Source organism: Jaculus jaculus, chromosome 19 (assembly GCF_020740685.1).
Source record: "Jaculus jaculus isolate mJacJac1 chromosome 19, mJacJac1.mat.Y.cur, whole genome shotgun sequence".
In the NCBI taxonomy this organism is placed as follows: domain Eukaryota; kingdom Metazoa; phylum Chordata; class Mammalia; order Rodentia; family Dipodidae; genus Jaculus; species Jaculus jaculus.
The window spans coordinates 419,926-446,948 of record NC_059120.1 but is presented as its reverse complement, the minus strand read 5'-3'; the positions used below and the strand labels follow the sequence as shown (position 1 = coordinate 446,948).

The 27,023-nt window shown below is 37.9% G+C and overlaps 1 protein-coding gene across 3 annotated transcripts in view; it reads left to right on the top strand.

Annotated features, from left to right (window-relative positions):
- The window catches only part of Depdc1 (DEP domain containing 1), a 32,240-nt gene extending 6,383 nt beyond the window's left edge, over positions 1-25,857 (top strand). Inside the window, exons 3-12 of one of the 3 annotated variants that reach the window (XM_004671378.3) lie at positions 2,524-2,680; positions 3,596-3,714; positions 4,123-4,253; positions 5,474-5,521; positions 18,279-18,419; positions 19,670-20,491; positions 20,897-21,069; positions 23,362-23,538; positions 24,572-24,757; positions 25,466-25,857. In XM_004671378.3, coding sequence (XP_004671435.1) covers positions 2,524-2,680; positions 3,596-3,714; positions 4,123-4,253; positions 5,474-5,521; positions 18,279-18,419; positions 19,670-20,491; positions 20,897-21,069; positions 23,362-23,538; positions 24,572-24,757; positions 25,466-25,606 — 2,095 coding nt within the window. In that variant the 3' untranslated portion in view covers positions 25,607-25,857. The remainder of the gene's footprint in view (positions 1-2,523; positions 2,681-3,595; positions 3,715-4,122; positions 4,254-5,473; positions 5,522-18,278; positions 18,420-19,669; positions 20,492-20,896; positions 21,070-23,361; positions 23,539-24,571; positions 24,758-25,465) is intronic. The other 2 variants (XM_004671380.2, XM_045138740.1) reach the window with 2 other exon arrangements.
- The last annotated feature ends 1,166 nt before the right edge of the window (positions 25,858-27,023 follow it).

Sequence of the window (27,023 nt, the reverse complement as noted above, 5' to 3'; positions counted from 1 at the left end):
CACAAGGGGGTGCATGCATCTGGAGTCATCTGCATTGGCTGGAGGACCTGGCATGCCCATTCTCTCCCTCTTTCTCTGTCAAATAAAAACTAAAATACCCTGTTCATAAATAAGATTTAGTGTTATGTATATAACAGTTATTCCCAAACTGATATATAAATTCAATGCATTTTCATTCAAAAGCCCAATATATTCTTTTAGAATTTGACAAGCAGATTCTAATGTTCATCTGGTAAAGGGCCATAGCAGTTCTGAAGGACAAGGAAAAGAGAATTTCCTTACTTGGCATCTGGCCTAAAAATAATTAAGTGCTGAGAAAAGAAGTCCATGCAGATGGGAATTCCATAGAAGTTATACATGGCCAAGCATTGTAGCATGCATCTGTAATCCTAGCACTTGGGAGATACAGTGAAGAAGACAAGGGAGTCCAACAGTTTAAATACCTCAATATGAAAAATAAAACTCTTGAGAGACTATAAGAAAGAACTTACATTATAGCAAAGAAGAGCTTCTAATATCACTAAAAAGCATAAATTTAATGCCAGATAAAAAGATACCAAGAAGTAAAAATACACTAGACTACATACTGTTTACACATATACTTATTAAAAGCATAATAAGAAAAAATAACACTGCTGGAGAGATGGCTTGGCAGTTAAGGTGCTTGCCTGCAAAGCCTAACAACCATAGTTCTATTCCCCAGTACCCACATGTATCTGGAGTCCATTTGTAGTGGCTAGAACGCCTTTCTTTCTGTCTGTCTCTCTTCTATCCCTCTCTGCTTGCAAATCAATCAATAAATAACTTTTTACATTTGAAAATAAAAGAATAACACTATAGATCTATGATTTCCCCTAAGGGACTGGGGGTGCTAAAAAATTAAATAAATAAGTTCTTTTACTTAATAATGAAAGGGCCGGGCATGGTGGTGCATGCCTTTAGTCTTAGCACCTGGGAGGCTGAGGTAGGAGGATCACTGTGAGTACAAGCTAGCCTGAGACTACATAGTGAATTCCAGGTCAGCCTGGGCTAGAGCAACACCCTACCTTGAAAAACCAAAAAGACAAAACAAAAACAAGAAGAATTAATTCGGGCTGGAGAGATGGCCCAGGAGTTAGGTACTTGCCTGCAATGCTGAAGGTTCTGGGTTTGATTCCCTAGTAACCATGTAAAAACAGATGCACAAAGTGCTTGCACGCATCTGTAGTTCATTCGCAGTGGCTAGAAGCCCTGGCACACCCATTCATTCTCTATCTCTACCTCTTTCTCTGTCTGTCAAATAAATAAATGAATGAAATATTTTAAGACTATATAAAAATTGAACTTTTAGGCAAATATCAGCAATTACATTACTTAATGTTTATGCACATAGATGTTACTACAATTAGAACAAACACTCATAAGGTAGGAAATATATTTAACTAGATGATTTGTCAATGGATTTATAAAACAGCATTTTAGACCTGTTTGTGTGAAAGGAAATTGATCCATAGCAAACCTGTTATCCATAACTAAAACTAAATTATTCAGGGCTGGAGAGAAAACTTAGTAGTTAAGACACATGCCTATGAAGCCTAAGGACCTGGGTTCAATTCTCTAGGTCCCATGTAAGCCTGATGCACATGGTCGCACATGCATCTGGAGTTCGTTTGCAGTGTCTAGAGGCCCTGGAGTGCCCATTCTCACTCACTCTTTCTGTCTCTCTCTTTCTCTCTGTCTCTAATAAATAAATAATAAAAATAAAATCTTTTAAAAAAAACCTATTCAGGGCTGGAGAGATGGCTTAGCAGTTAAGCACTTGCCTGTGACGCCTAAGGACCCTGGTTCAAGACTCAATTCCCCTGGACCCATGTAAGCCAGATGCACAAGGTGGCACATGCATCTGGAGTTTGTTTGCAGTGGCTGGAGGCCCTGGTGTGCCAATTCTCTCTCAAATAAATAAATAAAATAAGCAATAAATAAATAAATAAAAGGCCAGGCGTGGTGGCACAATCCTTTAATCTCAGCACTGAAGAGGCAGAGGTAGGAGGATTGCCGAGAGTTCGAGGCCACCCTGAGAATACATAGTGAATTCCAGGTCAACCCTGAGCCAGAGTGAGACCCTACCTCTAAAAAAAAACTTATTTAAAATATAGTAAAGAAAGCAAAAACCTTAAAATGTTGTAAAGGCTTAATGGCAATATTGATTTATATAGAATCTTCACTACCTGGTAATATAAGTAAGTCAGACTCTGATTTTTAAAAAATATTTTTATTTGTTTATTTATTTGCAACCAGAGTGAGATAGAAAGAATGGGCATGCCAGGGCCTTTAGGTGCTGCATATAAACTACAGATGCATGTGCCACTTTGTGCATCTAGCTTTATGTGAGTTCTAGTGAATCAAACCAGGGTCGTTAGGCTCTTCAGTCAAGTGCCTTAACCACTGATCCATCTCTCCAGCCCCAGACTCTGGTTTTTAATATAGCTTATATTTGAGTTATTTATTCTCATGTTACTTAATTACATATTTCTTTTCAACCAGATTTCCTACAACTTCTCCACTTAAAATACTTCCAAAAAGATATTCAGAACTGAGAAAAAACAGCATAGATAACTTTTCCAAAGATAAAGATGGTATTTTTAAATTACGAAACTTATCTCATAGAACTCCTAAGAAACATGGATTGCATTTCTTCCAGGTAAAATGTCCTTTTGTTAACCACTAATTTAAATATCATTACTATATATATGATATCATTAAAAGTAAGTGGTTCTGATCCTGGTGATGTGGCCTAGTGGTAGATCACTTGCATAGTTGGCACAAGCCCTGGGGTCAATTCCCAGCACTCAAAGAAAAAGAAAGGTAAATCATTCTTTATTATTTGAAGCCAATACTGATATATCTTCGCCTACATTAAATCTGAAATATTTGTGGTAATGATATTTTTGTAATTGAATTCTTTTGTCAGGTTATTCTTTTTCTATTGGGTTAGTCAGCTTTCAAAGCAGAAAAGTCAAACTTTAACTTTTCAAAGAGGTGTTACTCCATATTCATTTGGCTCTATTGCTTTTGGGACTGTGGAGGGCATTGTCATGATAGGAAAATGTGAAAGAGAAAACTACTTACCCTATGCCATCTGGAAAGTAAAAGACAGAGGAAGGGACTGGGACCAAGAAACTGTCCCTCTTCTGAGGCCATACTGCCAATATTTTAACTCCTTCCCTCCTCCTAGAATTCTTCAGCTCCTACTAGCTCCACAGGTGAGAGACCAAGAATAAGTATTAAAAGTAATATCCGGGCTGGAGAGATGGCTTAGCGGTTAAGCGCTTGCCTGTGAAGCCTAAGGACCCCGGTTCGAGGCTCGGTTCCCCAGGTCCCACGTTAGCCAGATGCACAAGGGGGCGCACGTGTCTGGAGTTCGTTTGCAGTGGCTGGAAGCCCTGGCGTGCCCATTCTCTCTCTCTCCCTCCATCTGTCTTTCTCTCTATGTCTGTCGTTCTCAAATAAATAAATAAATAATGAACCAAAAAAAAAAATTAAAAAAAAAAAGTAATATCCTAAATTTGAGTATAACAGATTAAATCAAAATAATTTTCTTTTTTCCCCCACCCAGGAAAATACAGAGAAAGTAAATCATGAATCTTTCTATGAAGATGAAGAAAATTCAGCTGACAATAGAGAAATAAGCCAGGAAGATGTTGAAGAAGTTTGGAGATACACTATTATGACCTAGTAAGATGAAACTGAGCTATAATCAAGTTCCTGAGACATTCAGATAATTAGGTGTTTTCACCCAAATGCAAAGGAATAAAATCATTAATTTTTAAAGCTTAGAACTTAGTCTATATCTATGTTTAGTAAATGCCCTTGCCATAGATCTAGTGCAATAGAAATAGAATGATTTTGGCTTTCTCCTTGAATTAAAGTTATAGTTTGGGATCTACATTGGAGTCCTTTGAATGGTGTTGGGACAGGTATATTTAAAAGCTGATAGTAGATAAAATACTTGGGAATTTGTTTTAAGACAAAATACTCTCATGGGTTGCAAGTCATATTCATTTACAGTCTTTTCCTTTTACTTTGTGGGGAAAAAAGTTTATATTCTTTCTTCTATTTAGCTATATTCTTTCTTCTGTTAAGCTTGCAAACCATTTTAGGTGTGACATCCCTAGAAGAACTCATAAATCCAAACCAAGTTATTCCTCAATATATAATGTACAACATGGCCAATACAAGTAAGCATGGAGTAGTTATACTACAAAATAAATCAGGTAGGTATTCGAGAATGGAATGTTTTCAAACATGATTACCAAGGTTATAACTATAGAGAAACACAGAAACAAGATGTAGAAAGTAGAACTCTTTGATTGAAGCTCATTGTTTTATCATCATAGGGATTTTCTTAATAACAATGTAATAATATTAGACAAATTTTATTCATGCTATTATAAGAAATTATTTAGCTGTAAATTGGATTAATGTTTTTTTAATTATGTAAATATCCAAAAGATAGGCAAACAAAAACTACTGAGAGCCTACAATATGCCAGATATTTGGTTGAAGATTTACTGATGAGCAAGGTAGAAATAGTGGCAGTTAAAAGGTTATTAGCAGGCTTCAAATATAAAATATTCTAATATTCAATATGGTGCATTTCAATCATAGGTCTCATGCAAATCAGTAATATTCAAGTAGCATAGCAATAGACAAAACTCAAGCAGGAATAATAGAAGATATTGGGGTAAAATTAAGCATTAGGAATTTATATCCAAGCATCCTCTCCCTCCAAAATAATTCAGTCTTGATTTTGAGATAGATAACTGGTTTTTTTTTAAGATTTATTTTTATTGATTTATTTATTAGAGACACCGGCGGTGGAGAGAGAGAGAATGGGTGTGCCAGGGCCTCTAGCCACTGTAAACAAACTCCAGACGCATGCACCACCATGTGCATCTGGCTTACATGGGAACTGGAGATTCGAACCTGGGTCCTTAAGTTTCTCAGGCATGCGCCTTGACCACTAAGCCATCTCTCCAGCCCTGATAATTGTTTTCTTGGTTTGGTTTGGTTTGGCTTTTCAAGGTAGAGTCTTGCTTTAGCTCAGGCTGTTCTAGAATTCACTATGTAGTCCCAGGGTGGCCTCCAACTCACAGTAGTCCTCCTACCTCTGCCTGCTGAGTGTTGGGATCAAAGGCATGTGCCACCACACCTGGCTAGATAACTGTTTTTATGTATGGTAGACATAGTCAAGCTCAAGGTATTTATAAATTTTTTTATAATTTTTGTATCTTAAAATATTGACCCTAAAGTTCACTGTATTCTAATTTTTCATCCTAGTATTACATACACACCCCTATATGTACATGTGTACATATGTATGTATATGTGTGTATGTATACATATGCATACATATAATTATATACAAGTGAAATGTTTTAAAATACTATTACAAAACTGATTTATTATACATTGTTTACATTTTTATATCTAGATGACCTTCCACACTGGGTATTATCTGCCATGAAGTGCCTAGCAAATTGTAAGTTAAAATATATGTGTGTGTGTATATATTATATTGATAATATATTTTAAATTTTTTCATTAGTTATATATACAGTGTGTATACAGCCATGTTGGTACCATCATTAGCCTCCTCCCTTTCCTCCCCCCTCCAAAGGGGCCCTCCTAGTTGGGGAATATGGGTCATGCATTTGGGGTTAGTCATCAGTTATGAGGAGGAGGCAATGCCTCTGTGCATAATGTTCCAACATGTGACTCTAACAATCTTCCTGCCTCCTCTTCTGCGAATTTCCCTGAGACATGTTGGGTACATTTTAGGTCTACTTCAGTGATGAAGTTATGGGAGCCTCTGTGTCTCTGGATATCTGGTTTGGTAGGACTTGAGTGTTCTCTGTGTCTATCTCCTTTACCCCTGTACTAGTACCAGGTTCCCCAAGATAGCAGCACTCTTGCTCATTTCCCCAGTTACTCTATGGTTTCAACTGGGGCCCTAATGAGGTACAATGGGCTGATTCTCTCCTCAGGTTCTGTGTCCATCTGAAAAAGAGAAGAAAATTCTCCAATTGAGAGTGAAGTCAGCACCAGATAAATAGGATAACCATTATTATTTTAGAGATAATTTGATAGGTGTAGGCCCTCTTGTAGCAATGATTGGTAAGAACTTGATAATGGAGAGCAGGCTCGCTTTTGGATATGGTTCTGACTTGTTTCCCAGATGCAGCTATGGGTTCCATTCCATTGAGCAGATCCGTTAGCCAAATCAAATGCAGTTGGTTACCCACCATGGCTGTGTGCCACTATTGCACTTGTGTGAGCATCACGTCAGGTTGTTTGCTGCTGAGTAGCTTAGACCATGAGTTGCTTGGACAGATGTTGGTCATTTTCCCCCAGTCACTCATATAGCACCTTCTGGCAGTAGACAAGCTAACTCTGGGGACTGACTCTCTTCCAGATTTCAGCCAGGTCACTACATGTTCAGTACCAACAGCATATGGTGACTTCAGCAGTAGGGTCTTAACATTAATCTTTTGAGGGTTATCAAGCACTCTGACAGAAATCTGTCTTTTGGGAAACCTTGTAGATCTCTTTGATCAACAGTTCATTGTGGATGATAACTGTATGCTGATACTGGGAGTTACAGGCCAACTCCAAGGGAAAAGAAGGAAGAAAAAGATAGGTAATGTAAAAGAGAGAGACAGAAACAGGAGAAGATTAAGGTTAGTCTTTGTCATACCCTCTCCAGGGCTCTGTGATTCAAGTGTTCCCTCTAAGGACCTGATGAAGGTTCAACCATTTAGTCTGTCTTTTAGAATATAGAATTTTATGGTACCATTGCCTTTTGGGTCCAGTTTTGTCCCTCCCCTCATCCTTACCTTCCCCTCCCCACCACCCTCCTTATTGTATGGTCTTGAGATGCTTATTAGGTATGTCAGCATCTCAGGCAGATTCAGGTTAGGAGCCACAGATGAGTGAGACCATGCTACAATTATCTTTCTGTGATTGGGTGAGTTTGCTGAGAATGTTCTGTTCAAAGTTCATCCATTTTTCTTCAAATTTCATTGTATCATTTTTCCTTACTGCTGTTTAGAATTCCATCATGTAGACATACCACATGTTGGTTATCCATTTATGTAATGATGGACATGTGGGTTGATTAGCTATAATGAATTGAGCAGCTGTAAACATGATTGAGTAAATCTCTCTGAACTGAGGCAAGGAACTTTTGGGGTGAATGCCCAGTAAGGGAATAACTAGGTCTGTTGGTACCTCTGTAGTCATTCTTTTCAGGAGTCTCCAAATTGATTTCCACAGTGGTTGTACCAGTTTACATTCCCACCAACAGTGAGTGAGGGTTCCTATTTCTCCACATTCTCACCAGCATTTGTTTTCATTTGATTTTTTAATGTTTGCTATCCTTAGAGGGGTAAGGTAGAATCTCACAGTTGTTTTAATTTGCATTTCCCTGATGATTAGGGATAATGAACATTTTCTTAAGTCTGTGTTTTTCATTTCTATTTCTTCCTCTGAGAACTCCCTGTACAGTTCTCTGCCCAATTTATGAATGGGTTGTTGGACTTTTTATTGTTTAGGTTTTTGAATTCTTTGTAGATTCTAGAAATTAGGCCTCCATCAGTGTATAGCTGACAAAAATTTTCTCCCATTCTGTGGATGATCTATTGACTCTTCTTATTGTATGTTTGCCTGTGAAGAAACCTTTCAGCTTCATGAGATTCCAATGATTGAGGGATTGTTTAAGTTCCTGAGCTACTGGGGCTTTCAGGAAGTCTTTTCCAATTCTTATATCATGGAAAGTTCCTCCTGTTTTTTCTTCCAGTAGTAGCAGAGTTCCCAGTTTCATATTGAGATCTTTGATCCATTTGTACTTGATTTTTGTGCATGGAGAGATGTGTGGATTAAGGTTCATTTTCTTGCATATAGTTATCCAGTTTGTCCAGCACCATTTGTTGAGGATGCTGTCTTTTTTCCAACCTACATTGTTAGGGCCTTTGTCAAATATCAAGTAGCTTGACTCAATTTACTTGACCCAAAGTCCAGTTCCTCGACTCTGTTCCATTGGTCTATAATTCTTTTTTATGCCAATACCATGTTGTTTGTATTACTATGGCTTTGTAATATAGCTTTAGATCAGGTATGGTGATGCCTCCAGAGGTATTTCTTTTACTAAGGATATGCTTGGATATACAAGGCCTTCTGCCATCTCATATGAATTTTGAGTCATTTTTTTCTATCTCTATGAAGAAAAATGTTGGCATTTTTATTGGTATTGCATTAAATCTGTATATTGCCTTTGCTAAGATTGTGATTGTTACAGTGTTAATTCTGCCTATCCAGGAGTGTAGGAGGTCTTTCCACTTTCTCAAGTCCTCCTCAATTTCTTTCTTGAGTATTTTTATGTTTTCATTGTATAGGTCTTTCACATCCTTGTTAATGTTATTCCAAGGTAATTTTTTGTTGTTGGTGGTGGTGTTGCTATTGAAAATGGGACAATGTCGCTTATTTCTTTCTCTGTATCTTTGTCTTTTGCATATAGAAAGGCTACTAATTTTTGTACATTGATTTTGTATCCTGCTACTTTGCTGAAGGAGTTAATCACCTCTTTAAGAGTTTTGAGATGGAGGTTCTCAGGTCTTTTATTTATATAATCATGTCATCCGCAAAGAGGGATAACTTAACTTCTTCCTTTCCAATTTGTATCCCTTTTATTTCTTTCTCCTATCTTATTGCTTGAGCTAGGACTTCTAGTACTATGCTGAAGAGCAGAGGTGAGAGTGGACACTCCTGCCTTGTTCCTGATCTCAATGGTAATTCCTTCAGTCTCTCCCCATTAAGTATTATTTGGGTTTTAGGAGCTTTATGTATATAGCCTTTACTATGCTGAAATGTAGACCATCCATGCCTATTCTTTCCAGTGTTTTGATCATGAAGTGATGTTGTATATTGCCAATGGCCTTTTCTGCATCTTTTGAAATGATCATGTCATTTTTGTGTTAAAACTTATTTATGTGGTGTATTACATTAACAGATTTCTGTATGTTGAACCACCCCTGTATTCCTGGGATGAAGCCTACTTGTTCAAGTTGAGTAATGCTTTTGATGTGTTGTTGAATTCGGTTTGCAAGGATTTTGTGTAGGATCTTTGCATCTAAGTTCATCAGGGAAATAGGCCTATAGTTTTCTTTTCTTGTGGCATCTCTGCCTGGCTTTAGTATTAGGGTGATACTAGCTTCATAGAAGGAAAAGGTGATACTAGCTTTCCCTGTTCTCTCATTGTGTGGCACAGTTTGAGAAAAATTTGTTTCAGTTCTTCCACAAAAGTTTAACAGAATTCAGCTGAGAAGCCATGTGGACTCTTCTTTTTGGAGAATTTTTTTGATTACCTATTCAGTCTTGATGGTTGTGTTAGGTTTGTTTACGAAATTAATCTGCTCTCAGTTTAGCTTTAGTAGGTGTTATGTGTCCAGGAATTCATCCATTTTCTTCATATTACCCTGTTTTGTGGAATAGAGGTTTTTGAAATAAGTCCTGATGATTCTCCCAATTTCATTTATATCTGTTGTGATTTCTCCTTTTTCATTTTTAATTTTGTTAATTTGAAACATCTCTTTTCTTTTTCATTTTTAATTTTGTTAATTTGAAGTATCTCTTTTTGCTTGATCAGATTGGCCAGGGGTTCGTCAATCTTGTTTTTTTTTCCCCAAAGAACCAGCTCTTTGTTTCGTCAATTTTTTTTTTTCTTTTTCAAGGTAGGGTCTCACTCTGGTCCAGGCTGACCTGGAACTAACTATGTAGTCTCAGGGTGGCCTCGAACTCATGGCAGTCCTCCTACCTCAGCCTCCGGGTGCTGGGATTAAAGGCGTGCGCCACCACACCCAGCTGTTTCATCAATTTTAATTGTTTTCTTAGTTTCCAATTTGTGGATTTCTGATCTGATCTTATTTCTTTCTGTATGGAACTTTTTGGGTTGGATTCTTCTTGTTTTTCCAGTGCTTTTAGGTGGATGGTTAGGTTATTGATTGGTGATCTCTCTGTCTTTGTTATGAAGGTATATAGTGAAATGAATTTTCCCCAGAGGACCTCCTTCATTTTGTCCCATAAGTTTTGGTACATTGTGTTCTCTAGAAATGTTGCAATTTCATTATTTATTTATTTATTTGAGAGCGACAGACACAGAGAGAAAGACAGATAGAGGGAGAGAGAGAGAATGGGCGCGCCAGGGCTTCCAGCCTCTGCAAACTAACTCCAGACGCATGCGCCCCCTTGTGCATCTGGCTAACGTGGGACCTGGGGAGAACCGAGCCTCGAACCGGGGTCCTTAGGCTTCATAGGCAAGCGCTTAACTGCTAAGCCATCTCTCCAGCCCAATTTCATTTTTTATTTCATCCACTACGCATTTATTGTTGAAAAGTGTGTTTTTTAGTTTCTAGGAACCAATAGGATTCCTGGAGCATCTTTTGTTGTTAATTTCTAGCAATACAGCATTGTGATCTGATATTGTGCAGGAAATTATGTCAGTCTTTCTTAATATATGGAGGCAGGCTTTATGGCTCAGTATATGATCTATTTTAGAGAAGGTTTCACTGGCTGCTGAGAAGAATGTGTAATCTGTGCATTTGGGGTAGAACATTCTGTAGATGTCCATTAGGTCTAATTGATCTATGGTTTTGTTGAACTCTCTTACCTCCCTTTTAATTTTCTGTTTGGATGATCTCTCCATTGCTGATAGTGGAGTATTGCAGCTATGATGGCATTGGTGGTTATTTCTGTTTTGTTGTCAAGTAGACTTTGTATTATGAATTGTGGCGCACCTATGATTGGTGCATAAAGATTGATGATTGTGATATCCTCTTACAGGATCATTCACTTGATAAGTAAGAAGTGGCCTTCTTTTTCATTTTGATTACTTTTGGATTGAAGTCTATATTATATCTGATATTAGTATAGCTATGCCTGCTTTTTTTTTTTTTTTCTGAGGTAGGATGTCATGCTAACTCAGGCTGACTATGTAGTCTCAGGGTGGCCTCAAAATCACAGCAATCCTCCTACCTCTGCCACCCCAGTGCTGGGATTAAATACATGCCCCACCACACCCAGCTTGTTTCTTCTTTTTTTTTTTTTAAGAGTTTATTTTTCTTTATTTATTAGAGTCAGACAGAGAGAGTGAGAATGGGCACACCATGGCTTCCACCCACTGCAAATGAACTCCAGACACATGTACCACCATGTGCATCTGGCTTAAAGCGGGACCTGGGAAATCAAACCTGGGTCCTTGGGCTTTGCAGACATGCGCCTTAAGTGCTAATCCATCTCTCCAGCCCATTGTTTCTTATTTCTATTTGCTTGGAATGTTGTTTTCCACCCTTTCACCCTGAGACTGTGTCTATCTTTAGTGGTGAGGTGGGTTTCTTGAAGACAGCAGATTGAGGGGTCTAATTTTCTGATTCACCATCTTAGCTTCTGTCTCTTGATGGGTGAATTAAGGCCATTAATATTTAGGGTAAGCTGGGCATGATGGCACACACCTTTAATCCCAGCACTCAGGAGGCAGAGGTAGGAGGATTGCCATGAGTTTGAGGCCACTCTGAGACTCCATAGTGAATTCCAGGTCATCCTGAGCTAGAGTGAGACCCTACCTCAAAAAAAAAAAAAAAAAAAATAGGGTAATAATAGCTAATCTCTGCCATATTGTGGTGGTGTATGTGGTTTATTGTTTTCTTGGACTTTGTAATTTTTGTGACTTTTCTGAGGTTGGTTATTTGATTCTTCTGCGTGGAGAATTCCCTGAAGTACTCTCTGCAGGCTTAGTTTTGTGTTCATATAGTTGTAAAGCTGAGTTTTATTGTGGAACATTTTTCTTTCACCATCTATTATGAGGGACACTTTTGCTGGGTAGAGTAGTTTGGGTTGGAAGCCTTAAGTTCTTAGACTTTGCAGTGTTCCACTCCAGGCCTTTCTGGCTTTCAGGGTTTCCATTGAGAAATCTGAAGTAATTCTGATGGGAATACCTTTATGTGTAATGTGTTGTTTCTTCCTAGCTGCTTTTAAGACTTTCTCTTTGTTATCAATGTTTAGGGTCTTAATGATAATGTCTTGGAGAATTTCTCCTTTGGTGTAGTCTGGTTGGACTTCTGTTAGCTTCTTGTAACTTTGTGGGACTTTCTTTTGAGAGAGGGGGAAAGGTTTCTTCGATAATTTTGTTGAATAAGTTATCCATGTCTTTGGTCTGAATTTCTTCCCCTTCTGGTATTCCTGTGGTCCAAATGTTAGGATGTTTAAGGGTATCCCATGGTTTCTTCATGTTATCTTCACACACAAAAAAAATTAAACTTATTGAAACTTTTGGACCCACAAACTGTTTCTTCTGTTTTGTCTTCCAGTTCTGAGTTTCTATCCTCCACATGGCTTATTCTGTTCTTGAGAGCTTCTATTGAGTTTTAGGCTTGTTTAATTTGTTTTATATTTTCTACTGCTTTTTTTTAAAAGATTTTATTTTTATTTATTTATTACAGACAGAGAGAAGGAGAGAGTGTGTGTGTGAGAATGGGCATGCCAGGGCCTCTAGTCACTGCAGACGAACTCCAGATGCATGTGCCACCATGTGCATGTGGCTTACATGGGACCTGGAGAATTAAACCGGGATCCTTAGGCTTCACAGGCATATGCCTTAACCGCTAAGCCATCACTCCAGCCCTCTACTGCTTTTTTTATGTATAGTTTCCATTCCTCTGTTAAGTTCCTTTTTCATGTCATTTTCTGATTTTCTTAATGCTTCTTGGAATTCATCCTTGCATTTACTTATGTCTTCTTTGAGCTTAGCCAGCTGGTTATTGAGGTCCTTTTTTTCCCCACTCTCTTTCAGATCACTTAACTGCCTTGGAACCCTTCCTGGTTCTTTTCTATTAGGTCTAATCTAGCAAGGATAGCATTCATACAATTATTGGCCCTTTGTTGATTTTCTGAAAATTCTGCTATTTGCTTAACCAGGGTTGCATTGCTTATATCTTCATTATGGGGTTCTGATCCTATTGTGTCTTCTATGTTTTGATTAGAGATATCCATTGTGGGACTGGGCAATCTTGTTGGGATTTACTTGCTTTTTATTTTTCATGTTATTCTTTTTGCACTGTAGTCTGCCCATCACAGTGTAGGATTTTTATTTAATTTAGGAGGAAGCTATAGTCTACCCTTGATGTATCTTCAATGATTCTTCCCTTTTATGTCTGCTTTGACTAGGCTTCTGATGGTAATGGGGCCTGCCTGCTCAGAGGGAAGGAGCTTGTGAGGCTCTGGTGGGGGTCCAGAGGCCTGATGAAAGGTCTTGTTTGATGATTCAGGGTATGAAACTCATGGTCAGGTGGCCCAAAGGGACAGGGTTAGGGCTAGGATTATAGGGCAAAGGGACAAAGCAGACTGGTGTTGTGGCTGGGCTGCTGAGTGGGGGAGGATGGGAATGCATGGTGGTTCTGCAAGGCTGTGGGGTGAGGAGATGGGACAGCAGTTTCCTTGGGGCCCTGTAGCAGGGGGTGGATGGGACTGCTGGGTCCTGGGACAAGGCAGGGCTGGGATGTGGGACTGCTGAGGATCAGGTGATACCCCACCAGGTGATTGGGGGGGGGTGAAGGTCCCCTGTGGTGGGAAAACCTAGGGAGCCTATAAAAGGGAAAGCATAGGGAGGGGGAAACACTAGCCTGCTGGCTTGGGTCTGCACAAGGGGGAAAGGGGGTCTGTGGAGAGAGGAGCAGTGTTCTGCCATTGAGGTTCCCTAGGGAAACACTAGCCTGTTGGCCTGGGTCTACACATGGGTTTGGGGGCCGGGGGGGGGGGGGGGGGGGGTGGGGTGGTGAGTGGGACAGCATTCAGGGGTGGAGTGCCACAGTGACAGGACCGCCCAGGGCAGGAGTGGAGGGACCCCTACTCTGCTGGACTGGATCAGCACACTGGGGGTGGGGGTTGGATGGCATTCACTTGGGGAGCTCTGCTTGCCTGCTGGTCTGGGTCCGTTAGCCTGCAGTTCATGCACTGCGGTGCGTGCAGGAGGAGCCTGGGGCTGGGGTTGCTCCTCCCATGGCTGTTTGAGGGAATTGGGGGACTGGTGGGCTACCTGAGAGCCTGGGAATCAGCCAATTCCCTACTTTGGTCCTTCATGCCCACCCAGTGGTCTACTAGAATCTGGAAACCCCTAAAAAACCCATTGAACCCTAAAGGTCTTACCTTTCCTTCCCTGGGAGGTGAGGCATGGTTAGGCAGATGCTATATTGACCAGAAGTCCTTATATTGATAATATTTAACAAGAATCAAGAAAATGTTTTAAATTCCTGACAGTCCTAATAAAATTAAAGTGTATTACTTCTTTTGATGTTTAAGTGATATTCAGATAGAATTGATTATATTATGAACCTTTAATGTTTTCTCTGCAGAGATTTTGTGATTAAAGCCCGTCATTTATTACTTAGTTGACATAAATCATACAGGACTTTGAGATAAAATCTAGACTACAGTAATTGCCACATCGAAGTCCAGAGGACTAAAGGAATAGCTTGGAAATAAAGCAGGATATGGGGCTGGAGGGATGGCTTAGCAGTTAAGCACTTGCCTGTGAAGCCTAAAGACCCCAGTTTGAGGCTCAATTCCCCAGGACCCACGTTAGCCAGATGCACAAGGGGGCGCATGCATCTGGAGTTCATTTGCAGTGGCTGGAAGCTCTGGCGCACCCATTCTCTCTCTCTCTCTCTCTCTCTCTCTCTGCCTCCTTCTCTCTGTCGCTCTCAAATAAATAAATAAAAATAAACAAAAATTAAAAAAAAATAATGCAGGATGAGTGGATTAGGTTAAATCAGGAATGAAACCCACTTCTATCCTTTTGCTACCTTTTCCTTTTCATATTCAGTTACTATATAGAAAATATTGATAGGAAAAGATATATTTGTCCACATGTCATTTTTTAGCATTTTATCAGTCAATCTGAGTATAATTTAATACAAACCCTAATTGCTTTCAAAATAAATAAATATATATGTATATATATATATGTATATATGTATACATATATATATAATTTTTTTTTTTAACCTGCAAGCAGAGAGAGAAAATGGGTGCACCAGGGCCTCCTGTCACTACAGACCAACTCCAAATGCATGTACCACTTTGTGCATCTGACTTTATGTGGGAACTGGGAAATCTAACCCAGGCAGTTAGGCTTGGCAAGCAGTATCTTTAACTGTTGAGCCATCTTTACAGCCCCCTAAAATAAATTTTAAACATTTTCAAAGGTATATGTAAGTCATCAAAAGTTAACTTGAGCCGGGCATGGTAGCAGATAACTTTAGTCTCAGCACTTGGGAGGCCAAGATAGGAGTATCCCTGTGAGTTCGAGGCCAGCCTGAGACTACATAGTGAATTCCAGGTCAGCCTGGGCTAGGGCAAGATCATACTTCATAAAACCAAAATAAATAGTTTCATTTTATTTTAACAATTCTAGTGCCAGATGGCATTTTCTAGTTTTTATGCAAAATTAGTATTTTTTTTTAAATTTTCCTAGGATTCTATAAATGTTCAGGATTATTATCCTTTGTTATACATTGGTAGCAAGATGACCAAAAGTAACTAGAATATATAGCAGTGAAGTCACAGAAACATTTTGCTTATGAAGTTAAAGATTCTGCCTTATCATAAGCATAAGACTTTTGAATTTCTTTTCTCCCCCTAATGTGTGTAAGGTATATGTGTGTACACACACACACAGGTACATAATACTCTGTGTGCACATGTGCAGAAGCCAGAGAAAGCTATTTTGTCTACCCTCCTTTATCACTTTTCCATCTTATTTCCCTGAGACAGTCTCACTGACCCTGCAGCACCCCATTTTTTTTTTTTTTTTTTGGTTCAATTTTTCACTAAGCTCCAGTGATTCTTGTGTTTCTGCCCCAAATACTGTGGTTACAGGCATGTGCAAGCATGCCTGGCTTTTTAATATGGGTGCTGGGGATCCAACTCAGGTCATTATGCTTATTCAATAAATGTTCCTACCCACTGAGCCATCGCCTAAACCCTGTTACGCAACTACCCTGTTCTGTCAGTCCTTGGCTCTAATTAAAAACACAGATAAGCATAGTAATAGGTTATTTCCTATCCCTCTTCAAGGACTTGTGTTTTTTCCTCTCCTCCCAGTCCATGTTATCATATCTAAATGATAGCCAACTTATATTTTTCTGGATTTTACTGAATAAATGTATTTAACCTCAGGCCCTACTAAGAGTAAAATCCTATGAAATACAGGATACCGTACCTAATTTTTTGGTTGTTGTTGTTTTTGTTTTTGTTTTTTTTCCAGAGAAGAAAATCTAGATCTCTGAGCCTTCTGTTAATGTGAAGAAGCTAGAACTCAAACTTAAATTTTCTAGCTATAAATTCATTTCTAGCAAACCTATATTTTCTATCTTGGAAAACTTCCTAATGACTTTTTAAAATATTTTATTCTGTATATTATAACTATTTCTTATGCCTACCTTACAAAAATATCTACTCTGGGCTGGAGGAATGGCATAGCAGTAAGGCGTTTGACCCAGGTTCAATTCCCCAGGACACACGTTAGCCAGATGCACAAGGGGGCACACACGTCTGGAGTTTGTCTGCCATGGCTAGAGGCCCTGGTGTGCCCATTCTCTCTCCCTCTTTCTCTGTTAAATAAATAAATAAATAAAAAGAAAAATATCTACTCTACATAAAATCAGTATTAGCTGCTAAACTATTGTGTATGTATACTTTGCTTTTTCTTTAATCATTTTGCATATACATAAGCATACACTTGTATAGTCATATAAAAGCTTGTAAGCAGAGAGGCAAAATACTTTATTTGGGTTTAAGAAAGGGGATTTTTTTAGCTTGACAGATAGTGACAGATATGATCTGAAGTACATATTGTACCAGGAAGACTCTGCAGAGATTCCAATTTGATTGAGCCTTCTTTTGTGAGTTATGACCCAGAAGACTTACAAGGAAGATTCCCAAGCCAGTGTTTAGAAACCTGAAGTTAAACAACCTGAAGCAAACATTTCTATGATATAAATTCCTAATTCCTGCTTGGTGGATTCTAGGAATTTATAATCTTTGTAAGTTAGTTTGATGATTCTGGTACATGTAATCTATGGACCATGAATTAAATATAGATAAAACTAAAAATCCTAGCCTTTGCTTTGGCATTAGATTGTTCTAAGTTCTAACTTCTAGCTTAGCTTTTTCATCTTGGCAATTACTCTGAGCCTCAGTTTTCTTAACTATAAAATAAGATCAGATTAAACTTTTGAGCAAAAAATAAATAATTATTATTGCTTTAAAAATAGTGTCAAGCTTAAGAAATGACAGTTTCAAGACACTATTTAAATTTATTAAGTATTCTTCATTATTTGCATCATCTAAATATCTTTGCTTTGCAAAATAAATTGGATTAAAATAGACCCCCTAGACTGGAGAAATGGCTCAGTGGTTAAAGGTGCTTGTTTGTAAAGCATGATGGCCCAGTTTCAATTCCCCAGTACCCATGTAAAGCCAAATGCACAAAGTGGCACATGCATCTGGAGTTTATTTGCAGTGACAAGAGACTCTGGTGTGCCCATTCATTCATTCCCTTTCTCTTTTTCTGTCTGTCTGTCTCTCACACACACTGTGTGTGTGTGTGTGTGTGTGTGTGTGTGTGTGTGTCTTTCTCTCCTTGAAAACAAATAAGTAATTTTAAAAATCAACCTCCCTAATGCTTTTTTTATTTTTTTATTTTTTTGTCCATTTTTTATTTATTTATTTGAGAGTGACAGACACAGAGAGAAAGACAGATAGAGGGAGAGAGAGAGAGAATGGCGCGCCAGGGCTTCCGGCCACTGCAAGCGAACTCCAGACGCGTGCGCCCCCTTGTGCATCTGGCTAACGTGGGACCTGGGGAACTGAGCCTCGAACCAGTGTCCTTAGGCTCTTAGGCAAGCGCTTAACCGCTAAGCCATCTCTCCAGCCCCCTAATGCTTTTTAAATGTATTAAATTTTTTCTTTATAGTGTTTCAAGTATTAAAATTTTAAAAACTGATAATTACCATTAAGCACTTCCAGTAAAAATATCATGCACAACACTTTCAGCTTTTAGATTGGGGCAGAATTTATTGTTAATTACAGCTCCTCCATTAAATACAGTTTAAACTTCTTAAGTGTATTTTCTAAATTATATTTAAATTAAAATATATTTTTTTCTTTTTCTTTTGCCTCCCACTTCTTAGGGCCAAGAAATAATGATATGAATAATCCAACTTATGTTGGATTTGAGCGTGATGTATTCAGAACAATTGCAGATCATTTTCTAGATCTCCCTGAACCTCTGCTTACATTTGAATACTATGAATTATTTATAAACATATTGAGTATGTATGGATTACTTATTATTTTGATTATTTTCATTCTATTAAAATTTTTTAGGTTTTCTAAAAAGGCTTGAAAGCACAGTAAATATAAAGGTGATATTGTGATTGTTGTTGGGTTGTCTACTGATTCAAATACGTTCTACAATTCAGTGTAGTTCTGATTCAACTCCCAAGAGTTAGCTCAAGGATAGAGGACTATCCTCACTCCTTATACCATCTACTGTTGAAGTCCCTTGGTCAGCACAGTTCTGCCAAGCCAACTACCAACTTAGAAGTTTATTCCAAACTCTCTCTAGGTCAGTAATTCACTAAACTTATAAAATTCAGCCTGTATTTGTCAGTTTGTTATAGAAGACAAAACTCCATAGTCCAGAGGAGGAGATGCATGTGGAGGGGTAGAAGTGCATGGAACCTTTATGCCCTTGGCAAAAAGACACCCAACATATTGGCATGTTTGCCCACCCAAAGCTGCCTTGGCTCCATTGTCAGAATTGAAGGTTTTATCTAGGTATAACTGAGTAAATTACCAGCATTTACTGATTGAACTTAATGTTCATCCCCCTTTTCTTCCCATGAGGTTATAAGTGAGGCTTATACCTTGGCAGCCACTTTAACACAAACTCAAGTATGTTCAAATAGGTGCTTCATGAGTAACAAGAATTTCATCAGTCATGAAATTTCAAGAATTTTAGGAGTTCCATGCCAGGAACCAAGCACATAAATATAGATACAGTTAGTTTCCACATCCTTGGATTCAAACAGCCCAAAATGAAAGTTATTTTAAAAAGAAAAACATGTAGCTGTACTGAACATATACAGAATTTCTTCCCTTGTCGTTGTTCTCTTAACAACTCAATAACTTTACATGTTTCACATTATATTGGATATTAAAGTAATCTAGAATGATTTAAAATATATGAGAAGATATGCTTAGATTATATGAACATATACAACCGTTGTCTTATAATTAAGAGGTTTCTAGTGCTTGTAAAATGAAAGCAGTTAGATTAAGTATGAATTGGCTGTTAAAATATTTTGCATTATTTATATCATAAATGAGAATGCCACTCGTCAGTCTTGCATGTTTATAATTGAACGCTGCATGTATCCTAATGAAGTGACCTCTTAAACAATTGCTGTTGGTACTCTGCTGTTTGTATACCTTATGTTTTAACTTTACTATTGTTTTTGTTTTATTTTTGTCCACTGTCATGCAGTTGCATCTTAATTTTTGTTTCATTTCCTGGTAGTTGTTTGTGGCTACATCACAGTTTCAGATAGACCCAGTGGAATACATAAAATCCAAGATGCTCCACAATCTTCAGAAAACCTTCATTTAAACAATTTGAATTCCTTCAAATCAACTGAGTGTCTTCTTCTTAGTCTGCTTCACAAAGACAAAAGCAATGAAGAATCTGATTCTGCTAAGAGACTATCAAGGAGTGATCAAGGATTTCAAGAAAGATTTGTCAAGAAAATGCAGCTAGTTAACTTAAGAAACAGAAGAGCCAGTGCAAATGACATAATGGGAGGAAGCTGTCAAAATTTAATAGGCTTAAGTAATACACATGCACTGTACTCTAGCATCAAACCAAGGTGCTCTTCTTTGGAAGGAATTGTAGATATGCCAGGGAATTTAAGTGAAAAGTTGTCCAATATTTTCCATCACTCTGTTCTTAGCATAGAAGGACCAAATAAGGAATTTTTAGTATCAAAGCCAAAACAAGAGGAAAATATTCAAAAGTCATTCTGTATTGGTTTTAAAAGAACCTCAACTTTGACTGTTGAAGACCAAGAGGAGTTATGTAATGGGAAATGTAAATTAAAACAGCTTTGTAGATCTCAGAGTTTGCTTTTAAGAAATAGTACAAGGCAGAATAGTTATATCAACACACCAGTGGCTGAAATTATCATGAAACCAAATCTTGGACAAGGCAGTACAAGTATGCAAACAGCTATAAGAAATGAAATTGGAGAGCCTAGTACCACAATCAATAAAAGACTATGCAAAAGTGCAGTAGAACTTTCAGAGAGCTCTTTACCTCAAGCTTCTATGTTGACTGGCACACAAAGTAAGGTTGCTTTTGCTGCATGTAATACTAACTTTTAGTGCTTACTATTTTGTTTACCTGGCCTTTTTTCTTCTGTAATTGCTTTATTTTGGTCCTCTAAAAAAAAATTATAAAAGACCTTTGTTATAGCATAACCAACATTTATTCTACCCTGCTCCATTTCCTTCCACTTCACTTATTCTGTCACTTTATTTATAAGTAAAGGATTTTAATATTTAGTAATAGGTTGTGAAAAAATAATGATACTCATACTTTTCAGGCATGTGGAAATTTCTACACATAGTTAAAATAAATGAAATACAAAGATGTTATATTACCCTCAATATAGAACTGTATATGCTAGTCATATGAAACCTATTATCATTGATGATTTTTTTTTTGGGGGGGGGTGATTTTGCCTTTTAGGTTTGCTGCAACCTCACTTAGAAAAAGTTGCCGTCAGTGCTCTACAGTTATGTTGTTTGTTACTTCCCCCACCAAACCGTAGAAAGCTTCAACTCTTAATGCGCATGATTTCTCGGATGAGTCAAAATGTTGATATGCCCAGACTTCATGATTCAATGGGTACAAGGTCATTGGTAAGTTTAATTGTTATGGAAAAAATAAGCTCTGGTTGATCAAGTAAAACCAGAAAACCAAACTATCTGAAAGTATTACCCAAGTGACATTTTCTTCTGAAAAGTTGCTATTCATGGGGGAGAATGGCTCTTAAAAATCTAAATTTTCCTAGCAGCAAACAGTGGCACACTTGTACATCCTAGTATTCATATGGACAGAGAGCTTTGTAGTTCTGGGTCCAGTCAGAACATATATTTCTTTATGCCCATTCTATCTGGGAGAAGGACAAGAAGATGTAGATGCTATCGAATGTCTAAAGCCACTACAAGTCTGTGAAGTACACATGAAGTCTATGTATAATTGGTCAAAGTGTTTCAGAGGCAGTGGACAAATAATTAACTTGATAAATTATGGTAGTAGGTCATTGCGGACAAGAACTGTCTTTCTCCCTCCCTTCCTTCATTCTTTTCTCTCTCCTTCCCTCCCTTTCTTTCTGTCTTCTATTGTCTTTTTGAGACCTATTACCTCCTTAGACGCCATCAAAAATTTATAAAAGGTTCTCATAAGGAACCTGGACCTGTGCTGTGTTCTCCTTATTATTATGAACAGTTCATTAACAATAATATAACTGATATAAAGAACAAAAAAATGTTCTTGAATAATTCTGGCACTATTGGTGTAAGAATTTAGTAAGGGGGTGGAGGGATGGCTTAGTGGTTAAGGCATTTGCCTGCAAAGCCAAAGGATCTAGGTTCAGTTCCCAGGACCCACATTAGCCAGATGCACAAGGTGGTACATATGTCTGGAGTTTGTTTATAGTGGCTGAAGGCCCTGGCACACCATTCTCTTCCCCCCCCCCACCACCTCTTTCTCTCTGTCAATTAAATGAAATGTTTAAAAAAGAATAGGAGGATTTAGTAAGGGATATTTTGGTGGACATAAATGAAAGTGTGAGAATTGGAGTTTTATACATTTTGGTTTTGAAGTTACTAAGCCAAATAAAGTTTACCTAGCAGATAATTGGAATTGTAAGCTTGGTGAACCAAAAGATCAAGGCAAACAGTTGTTTTTTGAGTTCTCCACATATCAATGGTAGTGGAGGCTACATACCAGTAGGCAAATGCTGAACAGGATGAGGCAAAAAAAGCATCGTGAAAATATAGGACTAACTTAGTAATGGATAAAAATGTAAGAAAACAAAAGGCTAAGGACTGAACCTTAGAACTAGAAAGAATATTTTAGTTCAGTAAATATGCTGATCATCTACCATGTGCATATACTTAAAGTAGGATCCAAAGACTCCCGTTGCTTTAGAATGAGGGATGTATGTGTTACAATTATGGATATGAAAGTAATGAGCTTTGAGACAAAAAAAATTTCCCGGGAAGGAAAGGTACATATTAAACTGCTATTTAAAAGACTGATAGGGGCTGGAGAGATGGCTTAGCGGTTAAGCGCTTGCCTGTGAAGCCTAAGGACCCCGGTTCGAGGCTTGGTTCCCCAGGTCCCACGTTAGCCAGATGCACAAGGGGGCTCATGCGTCTGGAGTTCGTTTGCAGAGGCTGGAAGCCCTGGCGCGCCCATTCTCTCTCTCTCCCTCTACCTGTCTTTCTCTCTGTGTCTGTCGCTCTCAAATAAATAAATAAATAAATAAATAAATAAATAAAATTTAAAAGACTGATAGATTAACTATTAAAAACTATTTTTAAGAGGGTTTTGTTGTTGTTGTTATTGTTATTTTGTTTTGTTTTTTTTTCGAGGTAGGGTCTCACTCTAGCTCAGGCTGACCTGGAATTCACTCTGTATTCTCAGGGTAGCAATCTTCCTACCTCTGCCTCCCAAGTGCTGGGATTAAATGCATGCACCACTATGCCCAGCTATTTTTAGAGTTTTAAAAGGTAAATAATGCCACCCTGCAAGCTCTGTTGAATGTGTCCCATGTGTTATATCTTCTTGTTTGTTTTTGTGAAGTCCATTTTAATAAGTTCTTGTTCTTAACCTTGAGGCTTAAGCATTATATCTGTTTGACATTGATAGAACCTAAGGTGAATAAACTTGTGGCAAAATTAAAGAAAAACCCAAGACTGATATGATATGATATGATATGATATGATATGATATGATATGATACGATACATAAGTACTTTTTAAAGGATTGAAACATAATAGAATTCTTATCTCCTAACTGTAACATTATTTTCACATATTTTAAACTAAAGTCTGTTATCACTTTATCCCAGTACTTCATGTAATGCTACCTAAAATTTACATTGTAATTTATATTTCTTAAATTGATGCCTTCACATTTCCAGATGATACATACCTTTTCTCGATGTATACTATGTTGTGCTGAAGAAGTAGATCTTGATGAGCTTCTTGCTGCAAGATTAGTTTCCTTCTTAATGGATCACCATCAAGAAATTCTTCAAGTTCCCTCTTACTTACAGACTGCAGTGGAGAGACATCTTGACTACTTAAGAAAGGGTCCTGTAGGTATTTTGAGTCTTGTGAAAAAGTCATCTCAAATTAGCCCCATCAAAAAGAGAGACTATGAACTCATGTAACAGTCTTCAAAAGCCCATAGTCTATTCATGTATTCACTCTGTATTCTCAGGATGGCCTCGAACTCATGGCAGGCCTCCTACCTCTGCCTCCCAAGTGCTGGGATTAAAGGCATGCACTATTCATGTAGCACTGGAAAACTTAGCTTTCTTTCTCTTACTTATTTCCATCTTGGTCCTGTATGGACAAAGGGCTCCTCCATGTGGAGAACGTGGCTGATGAAAGCTCATATACCACACAACCTTGGATTTCAGATCCAAAGGAGAAAGTCATCCTTTCACCCCAGTATACAGTTATGATTGGTCCAATCCTAATGAAATATACATCCTCTGGATGTTTGAGTATGATTAGAATGGATAGAGAACCTTATCTGATTGGCTCTATATAGTTATATTAGATTTAGTCTTCTAAAAGGATGAGGTTAGAGGAAATAAAATGGGCAGGAACTGTTGGAAAAGGGGAAAAAAAGAATACCAGATAGCCAAAAGCAACAAACACTACCATCCATATGTGTTTCTGCTTTTCCTCACATACACCAATGTAAAACTGTCCTGGCTTACCATGAATATACTGTCCCTTGCATTTTCTGACCATGCACTTGGATCTCAAAAACAGTGGATGAATACTTTACTACTCAGAATATTAAAATATCATTTTATACTTTCTGAATACAATCTATGTTTACAAGGTAATAGTAGCTACCTTTAAGGCCTATTGTATGCTAAGCACTAAAAACAGATCAAAGAAAGTTACAGAACTTGGTAAAAGTACAACAGGTGGTTTTGGATGAAGCTGGTATTTGGGTCCTTTTGACTTGTTACTTACTACTTGACTATGCAATACAGTTACTACAGCAAATGTTTGATGCCAAAATGACAGATATTCCTACCAAGAGAATTTTGCCAAGGAAAGGCATAATCAGAATTGACAAATTTTACTGTCTTATTTTGTTTACTGCAGATTAAAAATCCTGGAGATGGGCTAGTTGCTCCTTTGCCAACTTACTCTTATTGTAAGCAGATCAGTGCTCAGGAGTTTGAGGAACAAAAGGTTTCTACATCTCAGGCTGCAATTGCAGAACTTTTGGAGAATATTATTAAAAATAAGAGCTTATCTTTGAAGGAAAAACAAAAGAAACTCAAACAGGTAAGACAATAAGCAACTTCTAAGTTACATAAATATTTTCTAATATTCCAGTACTATTAGTGATTGCTATAGTTAATGGCATTTGGAATCCTATTTAATATAATGAATTGTATGTAGCTTTGGATATATAAACTACATGTTGTCTTGCGTTATAGGTGTAAATAAAGCTATTAAAATACATGCATACTTAACTTGATTTTACTGTTTATCCTAAATTTTAAGATAATAATAATCCTTTTTTAAGTTGATGGTGTTTTGTGTAATTATAGCTTGAGTAACCAGGGAAAACATGTAAAATCTGGATTGTGTATATCTCTGAGTGACTGACAACTACCATTTAGAAATTTTAGCTCTAAGGCAAACCCAGCAGCCACGTGATTCTGGCAAGAACAATTCTAAGCCTGGGGAACCCAAAAGAAAAGTGAACTGTACAAATCCTTGTGATCTTCATGAGTTTTACTAATGAGAGGGAAAAATGTGTTTAGAATCAGAATCTTGGTGCTAGAAAGGTTGATATGGAGTTTAGGATGAGAGTGAGCTTAAAAGAATCTGAGTGTTGCTGCTAGGTAGGGTCAGGTAGGTGTTTTGATGTACCTTTCACAAATGTGAAAAACAAGTATAAGGAAGGGTAAAATGAAAGGATATTTCACTGGCTTCATCTTGGAAAATCATGTTCAGTAAGTTCTAATTCTTCCCCTCATTTTTAAGTTTCAGAAAGAATATCCCCTGATCTATCAGAAAAGATTTCCAACCACAGAGAGTGAAGCAGGACTTTTTGGTGACAAACCTACAATCAAGCAGCCTATGTTGAGCTTAAGAAAGTCAAAGTTTTGCAGTCTAAGATACTGACTTAGAGATGATCCAATACTGACAAAACTAATCAATGAAATCAGACCTGAAAAATTAGCTACTAAAAAGGAAGTCTGTTATTAATAGGGTTTCCCTTGCAATGACATTATGTGAGGAGGTACCAATATAGTCTGTCCATGACTGCCAAGAAGCTTCCTGATCTCAGCTGAGATTACCTAACCATAGGTGATACACCAGATTTTCTAGCAGTTATCTATAAAAGTCATCATAATTGTGTTGATCCAGATTAAGCTGGAGTTCTATTTTTCATGTGCTATAGGTTCTAGCTGAAGAAACAGTTTGGGGTTGCTTCTTTGTTTCTAAATGTGAAAATGTGAAAGACACTTGAAGTTCTACTTCCCACCTCTGAAAGGTGCATTCTTGTATCATCCTTTTCCTCCCCCCCCCCACCCTCTGTGTGTGTGTGTGTGTGTGTGTGTGTGTGTGTGTGTTTGAGACAGTCTCACTGTGCTGCCTGTTTTGGAGTCTTCCTGCCTTGAACCCTAAATAAGAGGATTACGGAAGTGTGCCACCACACCTGTCTTATGCATATGTTTTTTGTTTCTCTTTAAATATTATTCCAATTGCTTCAGTCATTTTTCCAGAAATCTCTTTTGAAATCTTGTACTTATAATCCTAGAAAATAGAAATAGAAAAGCAGTATAAGGCAGTTGTAGTCATTCAGAAGGAATTATGTAACAGATTGTATGTGCCTTTTATTGTTTTCTTGATATAGAGTCACTGATGACTGGGTGTGGTGATGCGCACCTTTAATCCCAGCACTTGGGAGGCAGAGGTAGGAGGATTGCCACGCGTTCAAGGCCAGCCTGAGCTAGAGTAAGACCCTATCTGGAAAAAAAAAAAAAAAAAAGTTTTCCCTCCAAGCATTTATTTTCCACTCAAGTATTCTGTACCTGTCATCAAGTCCTTCAAAACAGACTACTTGCTGACATCAAGGCATGGAAACCTTCAGCTGTAGATGCTTGCTGAGAGCAATTTTCTAAGCTAGTGTTTGCAAGCTGGTTATACTATAGTAACCTACTGGATACCCAAGGCCTGGCTTATGCCAATCAAGTCTATAGTTTAGGGTGTTACATAGGCATTAGTACTTTTGCAGTAGGGTCTCAGTATGTATCTCAAGCTGACCTAATTTTGCTATACTTCTGCCCCACCCTCCCAAGTGCTAGGTATGTGCCATCATAGTTAACTAGGTAGTTTTTATAAACTCTATAACCCATTTCAGTATTCAACTAACTTTAAGAATCATTACCCTAAATACCTTTACAGACATAAATGTCAGGATGGTGGTCCTCTACTTTCATTTTCTCATTGTAAGAAAATGCCTAGTATTAGTGCCTCTTATCTTGACACAGGCTCTCCAGAGCCTGCATGATTGAATTGGTACATACTGAAGCAA